The sequence below is a fragment of the Apteryx rowi genome, unplaced genomic scaffold, assembly GCF_003343035.1.
Source record: "Apteryx rowi isolate R43461 unplaced genomic scaffold, aptRow1 scaffold_373, whole genome shotgun sequence".
NCBI classification, from domain to species: domain Eukaryota; kingdom Metazoa; phylum Chordata; class Aves; order Apterygiformes; family Apterygidae; genus Apteryx; species Apteryx rowi.
In genome coordinates this window covers 86,714-104,906 of record NW_020450230.1, presented here as the reverse complement: position 1 = coordinate 104,906, position 18,193 = coordinate 86,714, and the positions used below count along the sequence as shown (strand labels likewise).

Below are 18,193 nucleotides of genomic sequence, written 5' to 3'. Positions count from 1 at the left end.
CTACAACATTTTGATATTTTGCTGTTATATAATACTGCTTTTGGTTTGAATTACTAAGAGAAGTTCTTAAGATACCTGAAAATGAATTAGGAATTTCTTCCCAACCAGCAACTAAATAAAAGTGGCATTTTTTGTATGTCTTCATAAGTCTAGGAAGAGAAGATTTTAGTATGCTTCATCTATGACATAAGCAAAGGTGAAGATTTGATCAATCCAGAGATGTTTCAATCACATATTTTCTCTACATATAAAGCAGTTGCTCAACACTTCATCTGAAGTAAAAAAACCCACATTTGCACACGTACACACACACACACACACACACACACAGAAGAAACATTTAGAAGATCTGGCAGGGATCTTGTTTGCATAACATAGTATTCTGTCTTTTAATTTTTTCAGTGATTTTATTAATTTTGTTCAAACCTCTCTTCAAATGGCACAAACATTTGTGTAATTTAAGATGATTCTCTTAGGTTTAACAATTTCCTCATGACTTTGGGGGGAAAGGGAGGCATTGGGCCTCTTATCTTATGGGTGAGCAACCACATGAATCCTGTGGGAAGCAGAATGTTTTGTGTAATGGATTAGAGAAGTACCTGCTCTTCCGTGAGATGAAAACTGATCTCTACATTTTAGTCAGTTAATCTCTCATTATCCTGAGAGATGGGCATGAGACTAGTGACATCGTACTAGTCCTGTGTATGTTTGAGACTTAGTCTCATACTAGTCCTGTGTATAAAGAAAAAAAAAAAAGATGGGAAAAGCAGGGATGTTTCAGGCCAGGACTGTGGAACTAAATTTAAGTTAGTGTTGCCAGAATCTGATTCAAAGCTACTATAACCACTTAAAAATCATTAAATTAATGAAACACTAGGATCTTTATAAGAAAATGAAGTTTGTACAATTTTTTATTTTCACTGTGCCTGAAAATATCTCATATTTAACACGTGCTTTCAGGTCTCATTTGGAAGCCAGTACAGACCAGTGGAAGCGTTTACATCTCTCTCTTCAGGAACTTTTGGCATGGCTGCAACTGAAGGAGGATGAACTGAAACAGCAAGCACCCATTGGTGGTGATCTTCCCACCGTGCAGAAACAGAATGATATTCACAGGGTATGATTTTTTTTTTGAATAATCTTTTGGTGGGTGGGTGTTGTTTTGCAGGTTAGCGTTGGATGAAATGCTCCTTTTTGGAAAAAGTAAGATACCATTTAAAATACGTTCCAGAGAAAATAAAAAGTGACCTTTTTACATCAGAATACTAGATCAAAATTTTCAAACATGGCTTAATTAGCCTGTTGGAGAATGGCATATTTTCTATCAGTTGCTTGGCTTTTTTGAAGAGCAACACAATGTTTTCATATATTAATCATAGACAGCTAGTTTTGATGGCTAGAACAAATGTAAATTTAATATTATTTCAGAAATAAATAAGTAGTTCTGAAAATTTGGTATTTTTCTAACTCAGGCATTTTAATTTCATGTGTACTTTTTGAAACCCCATTTTGCCATGACATGATTTTTTTTTGAATCATTTGTGAAAACAGTAGCTGATATCAGTCCTAATGAAGAACTGTCTATATCATGAAACTATTATGATAATTGACTGTAATCATCTGCCTCATACTAGTTTCATCAGGTAATCCTTATGGAATGGCAATAGCACAACATCGTATGGGGACTGATCTTCTGGAGTTCACACTAAGCTTTGTGGTAAAAAGGAACCTGAATCCAACACTGGTAATGGCATTTTTTAAAAACCCACCAAATGAACCACCCCCGTTTTAATGTAATCCTGCTGAATAAGTGTTCATACAAAGATTGACACATTTTTTGCAGCCAAGACATGCTTGAAGTATTTATTTCTATGTTAAATATTAAGTTCACATCTGTCTTATGCTAACCCAGTGTCTAGTTTCAAGTAAACCGCTTTTAATTTACTATGCCTTTCCTTTGCAGTCTATTCAGGTCAGAATGTAAGATCAAGATTCTAGTACCTGAGTGGTGCTTTTTTAACAGTGCTGTAGTACCAAGCATTAGGAAACATAGTGTTCTGGTAAAATAAAGGTGAAGAGTGGCTAAATGAAGCAGTAAATGGGGGAGACGCTTGTTCTGGGCAGACAGAATAAGGAGCTATGGGAAAGGGAACAGGGATAGTATGCCAACTTCAGCAACTCCTATTCTGTCTCTTACCAACCTCCTTAAATCCTATCTAACCCTCATGACAAGATTTCAGTTCCTTTGGTAGTAGCTTCTGATGTAAACTTTAATCCAGGAAGCACCAGTTGATAAGATATGTCTATAACAGAAACCAGACATCAACCCTCTAGGACAGATCCTGATTCAGTAGGAAGTTGGAAATACAGTGTCAGGGGTTATTTTTCAGAGAAATATATAAAATTAAGCGCAAAGAACCTCACTGATAGAAAGAAGTTGCCCTCTCGAGTTTAAAAGGTAGATACATCTAGTGATTGAAACATATAAGTATTTATACCATGTCATTTCTRCACTATACATTATACAATTTCTTGGAATTTACATGAATGTACCATTATATCTCTCCCCTCCTTCTCCACATGTGTCTTTTGGTAAAATAATCACATAGTGAGACTTTTTTTTTTTTTCTGTTTGGTGATAAAATGTACTTCACTGTAACATCTAAAAAGTCAATTTGAGCAAATGGGTTTTCTGTTGAATAATTTAAATTGTCAAAGTCAGACAACTTGGGACTGGGAGAAGAGCATATCCCAAAGTCAGCAGTCATCCTCTCAAAATGTTCTGCTGCATATATGTAACTTTCAGTTTCTGAAACTTGCCATAAAAGGTGTTGTTCCTGAAGTTCCCAAATCTCTCATTTCAGAGCTCCATGGAGAAATCTAAAGCCTGGAATTGTAAAATGAAATTRCATCTTAAATATGTGTGTTTTCTCCATCAATAGCTGTATTACAAATATTGCTGTAGTAAATTGTCCTACCTCATCCTGAAAGAGACATTTAAGAGCAAATAGTGAGAAAATCAAGTTTAGAAAGAGAGCGTGGCATACCTGGCTGCTTTAAGTTACTGGGAACCCTGGAGTAGTGTAAAGTCCGGAAATACTGTATGCAACCAGACCTGGCTTTTAGCATACGCCGATGGGCATTTGTTCACAGTAGCAGACTGATGGAGGTAGTGGCAACATGGTTCCTCAAGGGACCGTCTTCCCCTAATGGCCAAGAACGCCAAAGTGAAGGTTTTCTTTTCTAAGAAAATATTATGCTTTGTTGCAAGGGGTGGCAAAGCCCCATTTTGTAGTTCTCCCTCCACCTACTGCTCAAGCAATTTAGAAAGAAGTCATGTATACAGTGCAATCTCAAATCTTTACTTTACTCAAATCTCAAAACTTTACTTGGGATTTTCAGTATTATCACAGAAACAGTGAGGCCAAAACACCCAAGACTTTATGGAGCACCACCGTATTTCCTTACCCTTCCCCCTCCGAAAGCTAAGATATATGAGGTGCTTGAGTTCTGTTTTAGCCAGCTGGCTGTAGGAAGTAGCATAAAGAAGTTGTAAAATTGTAAAGCTCATCCAGGCCATCAGGATTCAGGAAAAAACGTAGATGTTGCCTTAACTCAGCATGACATCAATTCAAACTCTTTATCCAAAGACAGTGGTGAAGCTAAGGCAAGGATTTTTTGGGTAACTGCAATAAAACTCTTCCCATTTGAACCATATTTGAATATTTGAAAACATTGCATTTCCTCTTAGAGCAAAGAAATATTTTTTGCATCTGAATAAGTTACTTCTCATAAAAATTTAATATTGTATGTTGTCCTATAAGGTTTTCAAAAAGTTCCCAGAATTCATCATTAAGGTAGCAAGACGTCAGCAAGACTAAGTGATCTCTCTGTCACTCACCTATCAGTTGAAGTATTTAAAACTGTTAGGAATGAAAAGTGTTACATGAAAGTAAGGCACCATAAATAGGTGCAAAGTGACTTTACAAAATAGGTCTGCTTCTCCCTTTTCCATTTTTCTTATCTTCTCTCCCACATGCAGATATATACAGACGGAAATTTTTGGTCACAACATCTAATCATTTCTTTGTATCAAAGCTAGAACCTTTTAGTTCTTTTTAAAAATACAACTTCTTTCCTTTTCCCATRCTGCAGCACTTTTGTAATTTAATGTGAGGCCTTTCTAGTTGTAGGTGTTCTGATTCCCTGTGGAAAAGAGAACAAAATAGAACCCTTGAAATTAGGTCACCCTATCTACCCTTCAAAGATGTCTTACAGAGAAGGAGGGAAGGATGATCAGTACAGAACTCTACCAACTTCAAGTTGTTTTTGACAAAAGCTGTATTTGCAGCTTAGGATTTTTCTACTATATTTTTTCCTAGACACTGTGGACTTTCTGTTACTCTAAAAGTTTCCTTTTAGAGAAGCAGACATACAAAGGGTGTGTCCAAATGAATAGCTTAGCTCRTTCCTGAACTTCAGAAAAATGCTTTTAAAACAGGTTGTACCTCAAATGTAAAAGTCTCTAGCTTACTTAAAACTGGATCCTAGTACTGGAAATACAGTCTTTCCAGAGTCTTGGGCAACTGCTCAGGACTAAAGTTTAGCTCTCAGTGTGTGGACTATGAAAGTAAAGAGTAGCTGAAGTTTTGGTCTTGAGAAAGAGAATCTGCTGATTGTTCATTTTGTTCTCCAGAATCTCAGTTCTGAAAATCAGTCTTCAATAAACAAGCTAAATCTCTGCTTGATCTGCCCAACCTTTTAAATGGTCCAAACTTCCAGCTTCAGTCTTTCTATCTCAGTAAAATGCCCATCTCTCTGTGAAGACTTTTTTTTTTCTTTGCCAGGAAAAGTTGGAAATCAACCCAGGTAAGTTCCTGTTTGGAGAAGAGAAAAACCTTCAGCAGGGGAACCTTATGTGTAAGCAGTGTAACTCATTGCCTTTGATAAATGGAATGATGAATGCAAACAGAATTTTGTACCTTTTTCTCAAGCAATATTACCAGCTGATTTTTTTTCTATAAAGAATATAATTTAAAAATSTTTTCTACCAATTTTTAACCTCTCTTTCCTTTAGAAGAACATTTAGAATACCTCAGAAATTCACAGCAGAGATAAAAAGAAGTAGGTTCTTAACTTTAGAATGCTACTGGTTGCCAAGATTGGCTTTAAAAATTTTAAGAGTAGGATTCAGATGAAAGTTGCAATTGCTTGAATCTGTGCCAGAAGAAAGCTTGAACTCAGCTGAGAAAAAGATATCCATGTAGTTAGAGTTATCATTCCATTATAAATGTGATACGCTATTTAGACAAGGCATTTTGGAATTTTTCCCCACCACACCCACATAATCACTGTTTGTTTTAACTTAATATGTSTATTGGATTTTTTGATTGATTTTTGGCATCTGAAAAAACTGTTGTTTCTGTGCCAAAATCTTAGAATGTGGTGGTGTGGGTTTTTTTTATCAGTAATCAAAAATACTCCTGTTCATCAAAATATTATTTGTCTTGCAATTTTCTTTGCTTTATTAAGACTCATAATACATTTTATTGAAATCATATTAATAACTGTGTATGTTATCGCTGCTACTCAGTTTCCTGGATTGTAATTTAGGCACCATGTAGGTAATCTGCTTTTTGTTTTGTTCTCTTAAGAATTGTCATACCTTCTGTGCAGTGATTGTATTAACAGCATAAATAACATTTATAAATACACAAGTTAATTATGAAAAAATACCTGGAAAATCTCTCACATGAAAACTATAGAAACAGTGCCTAAGAAGGAGTACAATTCCTGTTTGAAAACAGGTACCTGTTTTGGTGGCATAGCTGATATCTGCTTTTTGAAGTTAAGGTCAAAACCCATTTTCAAAAAGCCTTCTGTTTGGGAAACATCCTGAATTCATTTAACTGCACTCTTTCTCTGTAAAATCCATTAAAACACAAAACATCCGCTTCTATAATAGCGGATATTAATGTTACTTTTACTAATGCCACTCTGTCTTCTCATTATATTTTCATCTTTCAATTTAAACCATCTGTGTTTCTCTATCTGAAGAGATTTAAGGACACCCATGAGGGGCTAGAGGAGATCTGAGATAAGCTGATCAATATATGCATTATTAAAATGGTGGACAGAATGCCATTATTGCTGTAGTGTTGATGACAAATAAAGATGCTTAAATAAAGCAGGTTACCTGTTTTTTTGTCAGGTCATATATTATGCGTTTTTGATTTCCTCTACGGTCACCACAAAGTGTGGAAGAAGCTAAGGAATTCAATAAAATTAGCCTAAAATCATTAGTTGTAAATTAGAATTTGTTTAAGCTAATTCTGTTATCAATAATGGTCTGCTTATTATAGACATGTATTTGTCAGGGCTTTAGGTGGGTAAATTCATTTTTTCCAAAAGAAGAGAAAATGTCATTTTTGCTGCTTGTGCTCTTTTGTGGTAGAGTGTACATATTTCACCAAAACAAAACAAAACAAAACAAAACAAAAAAAACAGTAAAACTGGCTTTATCTTCAAATTGTGAGAATGCCTTTTGGAATGGGATAGTGTGAAATGAACATTCGTTAGTTTTAATGCTGTTCTGTGCTACCTAAGACCATTTCAGACTCATATTTTTTTTAATTCTCTCCTTTTTTATTTCTTATACTGAAATATATTTAACTCACTCTGTAGAAGTTTACAGATCAAAACTACATATAGGGAAGACTACTGATGTCACTTTTAGCTCTATCAGATGAGAGCAAAACTCCCAATTCATGGGGGAGCATTTTAAGTTAGGCTACTTGAGCTGCAGACCTGCTGTACTCTAGCAGGACAGCGTGTGTAATATGAAGTGGACACAAAAGCTAATTAAAAGAATAGATTTTCCTTGCTTAGAGGCATGAAAAAGCCTCATTATATTTCTTCTTTCCATTGTACTTTATGCAAGAGTCAAGTATGAATTCTAAAAATTTCTAAGTCTAAAAATATCTAAGTTAAGCAATCTTACTTCTGGAGTAACCTCATTCTGTTTTTACATAGAGCAGTGTCCAGTGGGAGTTTTCTTGTAATATACAGTACTATTCTTTCTTTGTGGAAATCAAAACATTGACTCTTACGGGTCATTTTTACGGGTCATTACATCATTTTTAAAAACATTTATCACRGATACTCATCAAGCAATAGATTCCTGTGTGATGGCAGATATTCTCTGTGAAAGGATCTCAGTCCCATTGATGTCCATGACACAAAATTAACATTTTTCACTATGTTGTTTCCTTCAAGAAAGCACACTTTACTAAATGTTTTTCCTGATTTCATAATTAAGAACCTTCTGACCAGTTCTTCACCACTTATTAAACAGTTTATTTAAATATTTGTAATAGAATAATGTAGTTATTTGCTTCAGTTTGCTTACCTGAAACGTATTAAGAATTTTTACCTCTGAATGTTCACATTATAAACTTCAGGTGTTATTAGTCCTGTTAGGTATTCTCTGTACCTAGCATTCAATATCAAATATAATTCAAAGTGTAATGAACTTTTTAATACTGAATTTGTGATCTTTCATTAGTTTGCATAGTAACCCAGATTTTGTTTAATAATTAATTTAACTAAATTGGTGAATTTATTATGTAAGAAGTCTATATAATTCCTGTGTTGTAAAAAGAGTTTTCTAATCCCTAATCCTCATGAAATATGGCTCTCCTTCTTGCAGTATTATTTCGTATATTACATTGCATTATTACTTTCTCATGTTTTACTACTCTGCTGCTTGAAAACAGTATACCTTCAGTTTTGTTTTATAAACAGAGGAGAAAATTTTGGAATAAAACAGTGTAAAAGAAGATAAAGATAAATTCAATACAACATGCCAAAAATTGTGTGACTCTTAGGCTAGCTCTTGTCTGCATAATAGTGCAGCCAACATTTTGGATTCAGAATCATAAAATCATGTATGATGTGTCATATTCATATATCATATGTAGACTCAAATTTTCTTTTAAAGAAGAAAAGAGCACACTGAAATTGTTCCAAAGAAACCTCGGTGTGAGAGAGTGCAGAACTGTCTCCACCTACCAACTCACATTTTGAATAAAACTGAGATTCATATGGTCTCGTATTCTTAATGTCATTGTGTATAATTTCTGTAGCCTACTGAAGCTTCAAGTACCAGCCTTGACAAATTCACTGATGGACATTTTAAAAACAGAGATTAGAACAGAGGTAGTAGTAGGAGTTGTTGTTGGAGAAAGAAAAATGCAAATAGGAAACACAAAAATAGACAAGAAAGAAGACGTGCCAAAAAGCATGATAGAAAAGGAAGAGAGACAAAAAGGGAGAAATAGAGTTGTCTTGAAAAGGGAGCAGAATTTACTACTGAGCAATGTTAAGCACAAAGTTATGGAAATTATTAAAAAATACCCATTAAAGGAAGTAGGAATTAACTACTTCATAAGGACTACTTTCTGCCCTTTAATTTTTATGCATGTTTCCCACTGAAATTACAGCCAGCTCTACGGTAGATGTAGGCTAGACTCTATTTCTAAATTTTCACCTTGGCCTTGATTCTTCATTTCAGAAATCTCCTCAGTTCATTTAACTTCAGAAAAGCTGCAGCTACATCAGTAACAGCAAGGAGAGGATATGCTGGATTTTTTTTTCTTGCTACTCATTTTTCCCCCTTATGTTATAGCAGTAGCCAGCAGCAGTAGCAAAGTGCTAGCTGTGAGACACATTGGTTTTCCATCACRTTGTGGGAAATCTTTCTCTCAAGAAGCATTTGCTATGTCAGTGCTGTTCAGTACAGAGCCAGCTGAAGCCTTGTCCCTTCCAGCTAGGTTTTGGAGTTTGACTCTGACGTTAATCAGCAAAGGGGTCCCTCTCACAGTGAATGATTTAATCAGCAACCTTGGGTGCTTTGCAACATGCTGCCAGTGTAGTCGCCCCTTTGAAAACATTTCAGGTTAACCAAAAGCTGACGATTATCTCCTTTACATTTTTTTTGGCAACTACTTGTGATAACACACATGGAAGCTGTGGTTGGAAATTTTGTTCTTAAAGTGACAAAAACAAGGGCTAGCACTCAGTATTTCATTATGTATCCATTTATGATATTTTATTTCATCTCACAGACTTTCAAGAGGGAGCTGAAAACAAAAGAGCCTGTTATCATGAGTGCGCTTGAGACGGTCCGAATGCTTCCAGCAGAGCAGCCTGTTGAGGGACTGGAGAAGCTCTATCAAGAGCCGAGAGGTAATTGAAGAAAGCTCTAATAATGCACTGCTATAAAGTTCAGTGATGACCAACAGTGATTAAACAAATGCTGCTTGTCTCTGTGAGAGCAGTCCTTATGCACTCCAARCCGAATCCCAGTATTCAGAAACTGAGCTAAAAATATAGATGAAAGAAACCCTTGGTGATCCTGCTGAACACTGCAGAACTAAATAGATATGCGTATTTATAAGTAGATGCTGAAACTAGCTTTAAACCTTCTGGGCCCCTTCTGGGCCTGTTTATAACTGTAGACCTATCTGAGCCTAAATGCTGACTGAAGAAAGCTGCAGTTTAATCTAAAATTCAAATTGTAGTTTAAGCTACAGAAGTAAGCAGTTTGTTTAGAAACTGTATATCAGGTGTCAAGCAGATCAAAAGTGTCCGTTGAATCTTGAGGGACCAATTCAGCAAAGCTCCCGGATCCACTCAGCTCTAGCAAAAGATTCACATTGGTTAATGTTTAGGGATGTGCAGAACTATTTTGCTGAATCAGGATAGAGCTGGCAAACATGCAAGGTGTAGTGGAAAGTTTAAAAATACATTTAAGTACTTAAATGCATATTTGGGTGGTCTGTATTACAGAAAGACTTAAATTTGTTGAGGGATTTTCAAATTAGTGTACATTACTGAAATAAGCTGTCTTTGGTTATGAATAGTTTCTTACTGAGCTTTGAACTTCTTAGCCTTACCCAGATGGCAGTTATTTATCTTTTAAGACAGAATATGCCCTAAAAGCCTGTTGAATTTCACATTTAGAGCTATCACCTGAGAAAAGGGCCCAGAATGTCGCTAAACTTCTCCGGAGGCAAGCAGATGAGGTCAAAATGGAATGGGATAAGCTGAATCTAAATTCTGCTGATTGGCAAAAGAAGATAGATGACGCCCTCGAAAGACTGCAGGGGCTTCAAGAGGCAATGGATGAGCTGGACCTGAAACTACGCCAGGCTGAAGTGTTCAAGGGATCCTGGCAGCCAGTGGGGGATCTGCTAATTGACTCTCTGCAGGATCACTTAGAAAAAGTCAAGGTATGTTTTGGTATAACAGTATTTTTGAGCATAAAATAGGATTGACTGGTTCATTGCATGACCCCAAAATCAGGAATTAACCTTTAACATCAAAAAAATGATACCTTCCTAATTACACTGCTTTACATTAAAAAAAGAAAGAAAATATAATGAGTTTTATAATTTCTGCAATTAAAATGGAATGGAATCAAAATTGATAATATATTTTAATAGTATAGGTTAAAAAAAAACGCTGCAGGAATGTGTAAATACCTTCAGCACACTTACTATTAACTCAGGAAATACAGAGTTAAGACTAAAGAAATCAAAATAGAGTAGATGATAGGAGAATATATGGTAAAGGCATGCAAAATTAATGCCTTCCTTTGTAATACTTTGGAGGCATGATGAGCACATAATTGTGTCTGTACTTGTAGAGTAGATTTTAAATAAAGCATATGATTTTGTTGCTGTTCAGTCACACTGAGGGTATTTTCTATCTGTCCTATTAGACAAATTGACCTCATACTCAAGATCGTTTCAAAAAATGAAACACCTGGAAAAAGTGTCATTATTTTCTATAACTTAATGCTTATCATCTGTTTTCAAGGGTTGTTTCATAAAATCATTGCTTGTTGAGAAACTCATGAGTACTTGTCCTCTTTCAACATGACTGCCATGGCCAGACTTTCTAAATACCACAGGAATCCCTTCAGCTAAAGCACAGTAGAGGTGGTTGCCATTTTGGTAAGAACAAAGTGCCTCTGTTCCATTCCCACGTCAATGGGAAACATCAGTCAGTTTGAAAGAGACCTGCGCTATTATTTTCTCTACAAGAACATTGGGATATAAGGAAGAGGAAATAGAATGACTAATGGCAAAAAAAAAAAAAAAAAAAAAGGTTTTAAAAATCAAATGCAATTTATACAAAAAAAAAGTCCTTGAGTTTTAATCACATAGAACTTTAAGGTGTCCTGTACAAACAGTGTACAGAACGAATAAAATACTTGGTGCTGATCAACAGTTAGCTGCAAAATCTGTTTTTCTTCATTTAAGGTCATAAATGAACAGAATAGATCTATTTGTAAATTCTCAGAAAATGCCTTCTATTATACCCATGGAAATTTTTTTGTAATTTTGAAAAAGATGTTCTCAGTTCTTCTTAGGTAACAGAAAAATTGAATCTCTGATTTCACTAGAAAACACAGCATATTGCTTAGTTCTAAAGCTGTGACCATAACGATTGACTCCATAATTATAGTGCTGAATCCTGTTACAGCTCAGAAGAAAACAATATCTGTCATACTAACAGAATAAAATTCTAATAATGGCCATGATAAAAAGAAAACTTAAAGCATATGAAATCCTGAGGTAATATCTAATAATAGATTTCTGTTTACTCCTTCTGAAGTCTTAATATTAGGGACAGGCAGAAACCAAAAATTTTGTTTCAAGATTTAAAATTAGACCTACCACCTACCCCCTGATTTTGGTCTCATTTGGACCATATTTACTTAAAATATATATGTATATTGGCCCTAACAAGAGATTTTGTTCCATAAGACCATCAGTTAAATGGTAAATGAAAAAAGCATGCAGAATATTTTCCAGTCCTTAGAAGCTATAACTTTTCATAACATATTTGACAATTACAGTGTACTTAAGTGACACTGTAATTCCATCGACTTCTGAGTGATGATGATTGGTACAGCTTGGGTAATGTGAGAATGCAGTAGGCCAAGGGTTGAATAATATTAAATGTCTGAAAAGTACAGTATCTGTCTCAAAATGTGTTGCCTAAATGCTGTTTATTGCTCTAAAGAAATGCAGTTCCAACATAGGTACTAAAGACAGATGCATATACTAGCTGGGCAATGTAATCATATTTTTGAAATGGATAACCAACAAGAAAGCTACAATTGTGTCTGCAGTTTGAAACCTATTCTCATAAATTAATACATGTATATTTAGGTTTTACCTCACTCATTTATTCATATTTATGACATCTGTATTTTTTCTTAGAGTGAAATATGTTTTTAGAAAGTTACAAATCATATACCATAATTTCTGTAACTGTAAAGTACAGTATGTGCTTCCCTTAAAAGTTTTCATGTTTGCATTTCAATTTCATCTTTTGCTTTCTCTATTCCAAGCATATCTGTCTGTTCATTTAAATCCAGACATTGTCACATAACTGTCTTAAGGTCATCTCTAGTCCAAATGAATCTATTAATTGTCCCCTCATATACTTTGGGTGATCATTTTGATTGTAGCTCAGATCATATTTTAGGTATGACCTTGAATTTCTACTTCTCTCTACAGTGACATTTGTTGGTCAATACCATAAAATCCTCTCCTTCAGACTGACTAGAGCACTTAGGCTGACATCACACCACTCCTCAGTCATTACATTAAGCTTTGCCTGGTCTTCCTATATGCAGTAATACCTCCCTCATCCATTCAGTAGGCTCTTATTTGAAGAACTACCTTTCCGCTCTTTCTCCAAAAAACCACCCTCTTTTGCTCTGATACCAGCCAAAACCTTGATTATAGTTATGCTGCTATTGTGCAACGATCTTTGGATGGCTGTAGCTTTGGATATCTGTTCTCCATCTGCAGCCATCTGCTGAGAAATATTGAAAAGAAATGATGCTGTTGAGTATTCACAGGAGTCCTCTGAAGAAGTTTTTGGTTTTGACACGTCTAGGCTCAGAGAAATCCTTTAAAAACTAGAAGCTGCTATTTTGGGGTGCTATACCCAGAATTTTGTGACTGTGAAGGCATTGTAATTTTAATGGTACGGCTTATTTATTAGTAAAGGCAGTTTAGCTACTCCAACATGCTAATGAGAACAGAGTGCAAAGCAATTACTTATGCTAGTGATATGCTCCCATATCACTATTGGCATAAAATTGCTTCAGTTATTAGCAATTCACTTTTCAGACATGCACAGCACTGTAAGTGAACAGCAGAGCCTTTAGACTCCATGGAGGAACAGAGCTCCTTTATGAAAATTTTTCGGCCACTGTAAAATAAATAAAGTCAAGAACAGGAGGGGGTGTCCATGGTTTCTCTAGTTTAAAATAGGAGTATCTATCTCAAGAACACCTGCCAAATGAAAACTGAGTTGTGTAGCCGTATATTCAAGTAGCTCCATTATGTTATAGAATGATTTGTTCTCCTTTATTGTCACATAAAGAGGGCACCTTGACTCAATGCGATGATTGTTAACTGTGAAAAGCAGAGCAGAATTTAGAGAGATGAGTCTTGTATTTCCCTGTGAGCAGGTTTCACAGAAGTCTTAATCTTACCTCTTTAGAGCTGGTGGTGGTTGTTGCAGATTCACCTTTACGGTTATGAATAAAGCAGCTTTGCAGAATGACTATGAACTTTGCATATAGAAGATAGGTTTTAATATACTTAATTTAAGAAATATTTCCATGGAGGCTGTAAGTTTTCTTTTAAATTCTCTTGTTATAGCCTATTACACAATTTTTACTATTTTTTTTCTACAAAATTATGAAGCAAGGGCAATGAGAAATTCACGTGAGCACTGTATAAGTAATCCTTTTTTTCTGAGCTGTCAGGCCTGAATTACATGCTGTTTATTCCAGGCTTTCTTCAGCATAATTGACAGTTGTGGCCAACTTCGTATTGCTGACAAATGTTTACTGGAAAGTGTCCACCTGAAACATCTTTCTAATTTGTGAACTGAACAGAATTTGTACTTATGCACAGATGAGAAATGGGTTGGCCTGCTTGTCGTCTACTCCAAAATGATTTTCTGTGTGCACTCAATCCTTTTGTCCCTAGGCATCCCTTCTCTAAATGAGACAAAAAGTAGGACAACCCTGTAAAATAATTGGCTAAATTTCAGTTGTGTTCTTATGTGGTCACAGAAAGAAAGGAAATAGATTTGTCAAGGTTAAAATACTGTATTCTTACAAACACTTTAATACTAAATCAGCAACCTGAACTAATGGACACTGAATAAGCATAGGCAGCTCATAAGGAAAAAACAAATCCTTCTATATTCTTCTGTACTTCATTTTGGTAATATTCAGCTACTGCTGTGCTGGAAAGAAGTGTTTCAGAAAAGTGGACTCTTACAGGGCTATTGTGAAGGAGCTGTGCTGAGAGCTGCCTTCAGTGGAGATTTTGAGAGCGGAGCTGTTGAATTTCTAACGTGTATTCTCATTCACAATAAAATAAAAGATTAAAATCCCTCAAAAAGTTTTTGAGATACTTAGGTAATGCCTAGAATGCTTAGGATAATCTTCTGTCCTTCCTGAAGAAAGAATGATTTTTAGTAGGAATTAGTAGAGGTCACAGATGGAAGAATTAACGAATGACACCTGAAAACAAGACAATAATCCACATTCATCCACTGCTAGCAAATGAGATCTGTACTGGTTGTGAGGAGAACAATTTTAAATAGCTCTGTAGGAACTATGCAAGATGTAATTACCTGGAAGATGTATTGAATAAGCCGAACTTCCAGCCAGCTAAATATCAGCAATACAGGATCCATGCTAGAGCAGACTGTAGTGTGATGTCCATGATCCTGTTAATTTTATGCTAATATGAAAGTAGAGTGAGGGTTTGTCTGTGTAAGTCAGCAGAGCTCCTACAGCCCGGTCTGTAAGTTAAAATGACATTATTACACCTACAGTGCCTTTTGAGATCTTTCTACATTCCCTTTCTTTGCTAATGGACGCTATATTCTTTTAAAAAAATATAAAATGCAGATTTTGTATGTCTAAATCCACTTTGACACTTTGACAACCTGCAGATGTCCTTATTTATATTGACTTATAAGTATATTTTTGTAAATTTAAAATTTTGTAGTGTTTGCTGTGATGAAAGCAATAGTCAAAGTGCATTGAATCTGTTAATGAATCAGCTTTCAGGATGTTGTAAAACAACAAAGAGTATTCAACACATCACCTAATTGGTTGTACAGCCTGGCATGGCATTTTTATTTCTAAATAATGTAATTTTATACAATAGAGCGTTCAATAGCATTGTTCTGTTGTCACTGTTGGAGGCAAGTTTAATTTTCTAAGGTTTCTTTTAAATATTGAGTTAAAAACCATGGAGTGCTTCATCATGTAGTTGTACCTGCTTAAGTTAGTTCTGCTATGGTTCTTATTTTGTTGAAGATGAAAGTTATTCGGTCTTGTTTCATGGTCTTTTAATCTCATTTTAACAGTTTATGAGTTAATTTGTATTCTYCCATGAAAAGAAATATAATCATGAGTGGTTATTTAATATATAGTAACCACGCATTTGTGACTGATGCAAATTTGATCTGAAGTCTCATCTGCTTTAGTTGTTGCCATGTAATCAATCACAAAAGACTGGAGAGTTTGTTAGGGCAGTAACCCATAACTAAGCCCATTTTAAATATGTAAAGCAAACCATCACTCTGCCCATACATTTTTGCAATAACAAAGCTATACAATTTTGATCTGGTACTTAGATGCCACCACTTTAACTACAATGAAATGTTTTATGGAGAATAAATTACATTTTTTTTTATCCATATCATCCTACGTATTTTAAGCAAAAAGTGTCAGTTTCTTTTCTTTCTTCCTCAGGGGTAATAAGAAAATGATGAGCAGGCAGGGAAGTGAAATCCTAGAGTAGTCTTTAAAATTAAGAGTGCCCTTGACTATACAATTTGTTAGGGAACAGTAGCATCATTGTGGTACAGAAATGTTAATGTTGTTCTGCTAACAAAGAACAAACAAAAAGTGATTTTTTTTTTAATAAGTTGTCTTGAGAATCACAAATATTGTGCTACAAGGTCTCCTGTAAGCCCCTGGAAATACGGGAAAATTTAGCAAAGGAACCAGGACATGAGCTCCTGCTGCTTCAGATTTCACTAAATCAGCTGTATTCTTCACATGTGCACATGTGCTCATAGCAGCCTACCTGGTCTGACTTGAGTTGAAGTAGGAGACTACTCTGGATAAAGATTTTTATAAAACAAGTCTGCTGGTATTCATGAAAAATAAAAGCTATAGACTAAAGTTCAGTTGAAAGGAGAATGAGAACAAGCAACTTTACAGAAAAGCTTCATGGTAGCAGTACAATGTATCTGAAATGAAGTATTTCATATATTTTTATCACATTTTTGTTTCATTTGTCATAGCTTTGTGACTAGTATTTGTGAGAAACGCTTGTATTTGTTGGTTGATATAAGCTGAGCTGTGGTCTGCCCTATACTGTGGACACCAGTATGTAACTTAAGAGAGATTTATTAGCATTTATATAGATTTTTTCATATCATCTACGGATCACATCATACATGTGTTTGTGAGTGTGCATCTGTGTGTATGTGTATATGTGCATCTGTGTGTTTATGTGTATGTAATAGTTAAAAACAATTTTTCAAAGAAAGTTCTCAGGACACTGATAATCAGTAAACTTACCTTGTCTAATTTATTGCATAATTAATTTCATTCTTATTCTTAATGATATTTCCATCTGTTGCATTCTGTTGTAAAATATCCTATTTTTTGGATGACTTATTCTTACATTAGATTATATTAGGTATCTTAATATCTAGCTTTCTGTATTACAAATATTAACATTCTTATAGAAAAGTATTGCAAGGCCAAAACAAATAGTACTTTGGATATAAATATGTACCTGAAAATTGTTGTGCATAAATGTATTTACACAGATATCGATAGAACAGTGTAATTGTTTTCCCTTCGATAACAGACCCTTAGGCTAAATAATATTACAAACTTTTTTCTTGACACTAAGAAGGGTTGAAAAACGACTGAACTCTAAAGAAGAAAAAGGTGACCAGTAAAAATTGAAACCTTTTCTGGCTTCAACCCACTCTGGTAGAACATACTATTATTAGATCAGCAGATGTCATTTAGAGCCAAATTTTACCTTGTGTGGACTCACCCTGCTGATTTCAGTGGGAGCTCAACATGTACATCTGCAGGCCCAATTTGACTTTTTAGATATTGGTAGTCTCTGATCTTGGTTTCTGATAGCCTGCTGAGAGAACTGACTAATACATGTATTAAAGACTTGTCTGTCTTTCTATGTCTCTGAAGTTCAGAATTGAGGTCAGACCAGAACATTTTTAAGAGATTGCTCTTTATCAGTTTATCTGAAATAAGAATGGACTTGAGCTTTTAGAAGTAGCATTAAACACTGATGTTTAAGTAACCTAAGTGGCATAGCCATTGCATGCCAGACTCTAGCATTTAACATGGCTTTTTTGTGTTTTATTGCATTTGCGGTGTAAGCACAGGACATACAGATACCAGTCTGATGATTAGGTGTTAACATTCATGGACACTACATTAAATCAGGGATGCTCTTGAACTGTTGTGATTCCATTCAAAAGGTTTCTTTCTGTACTATCCTGGAAATGTAAATATTCATCCAAGAAGAAAAGTATTAAAATTGTAGTCACCTTTTCCTTTTTATTGTAGGGCTGTTTTATTCAGAGTTTCCTAAGCAAGTATGGCTTAGGAAGGTATGTGGCTAAAGGGAGAAAAAATATCTCCAAGGACTACTTATAACAGAAATTCTGTTTCACATTGATCAGCTATGTGTGATCTGCTATTGAAACGTTCTTAAGTAAAGCAAAAGGACATACCAGAGATGAGTATAAAACCAGAGACATGTATGTTAAGTGAGGCACAAGAGAAGAGGGAAGAGGGAGAAGGAAAGGTAGAAATGGGTTTTAATGCTGTCTGGTTTCTGTGATGAGGCAATTTTCTTTCCATAAAAAAAAATCTGATGGTATTATTTTTTTAATGAAATCTTTTTTACAACATTGACTCTCCTATTCTTATCACTATTAAGGACTCAGGGGATGCATTCAGGTGTTGTACCTATGAAGTGTGCAGATTCTGTAATGATAATTTTACTACTGCATAGGCAAG

At 35.1% G+C, this 18,193-nt stretch overlaps 1 protein-coding gene across 1 annotated transcript in view; it reads left to right on the top strand.

Annotated features, from left to right (window-relative positions):
• LOC112969900 (dystrophin) overlaps nucleotides 1–18,193 on the top strand; it is a gene marked incomplete at its 3' end in the record, with an annotated part of 817,409 nt that overhangs the window by 730,266 nt on the left and 68,950 nt on the right. Inside the window, exons 52-54 of the mRNA XM_026073700.1 lie at nucleotides 961–1,117; nucleotides 9,126–9,246; nucleotides 10,024–10,292. Coding sequence (XP_025929485.1) covers nucleotides 961–1,117; nucleotides 9,126–9,246; nucleotides 10,024–10,292 — 547 coding nt within the window. The remainder of the gene's footprint in view (nucleotides 1–960; nucleotides 1,118–9,125; nucleotides 9,247–10,023; nucleotides 10,293–18,193) is intronic.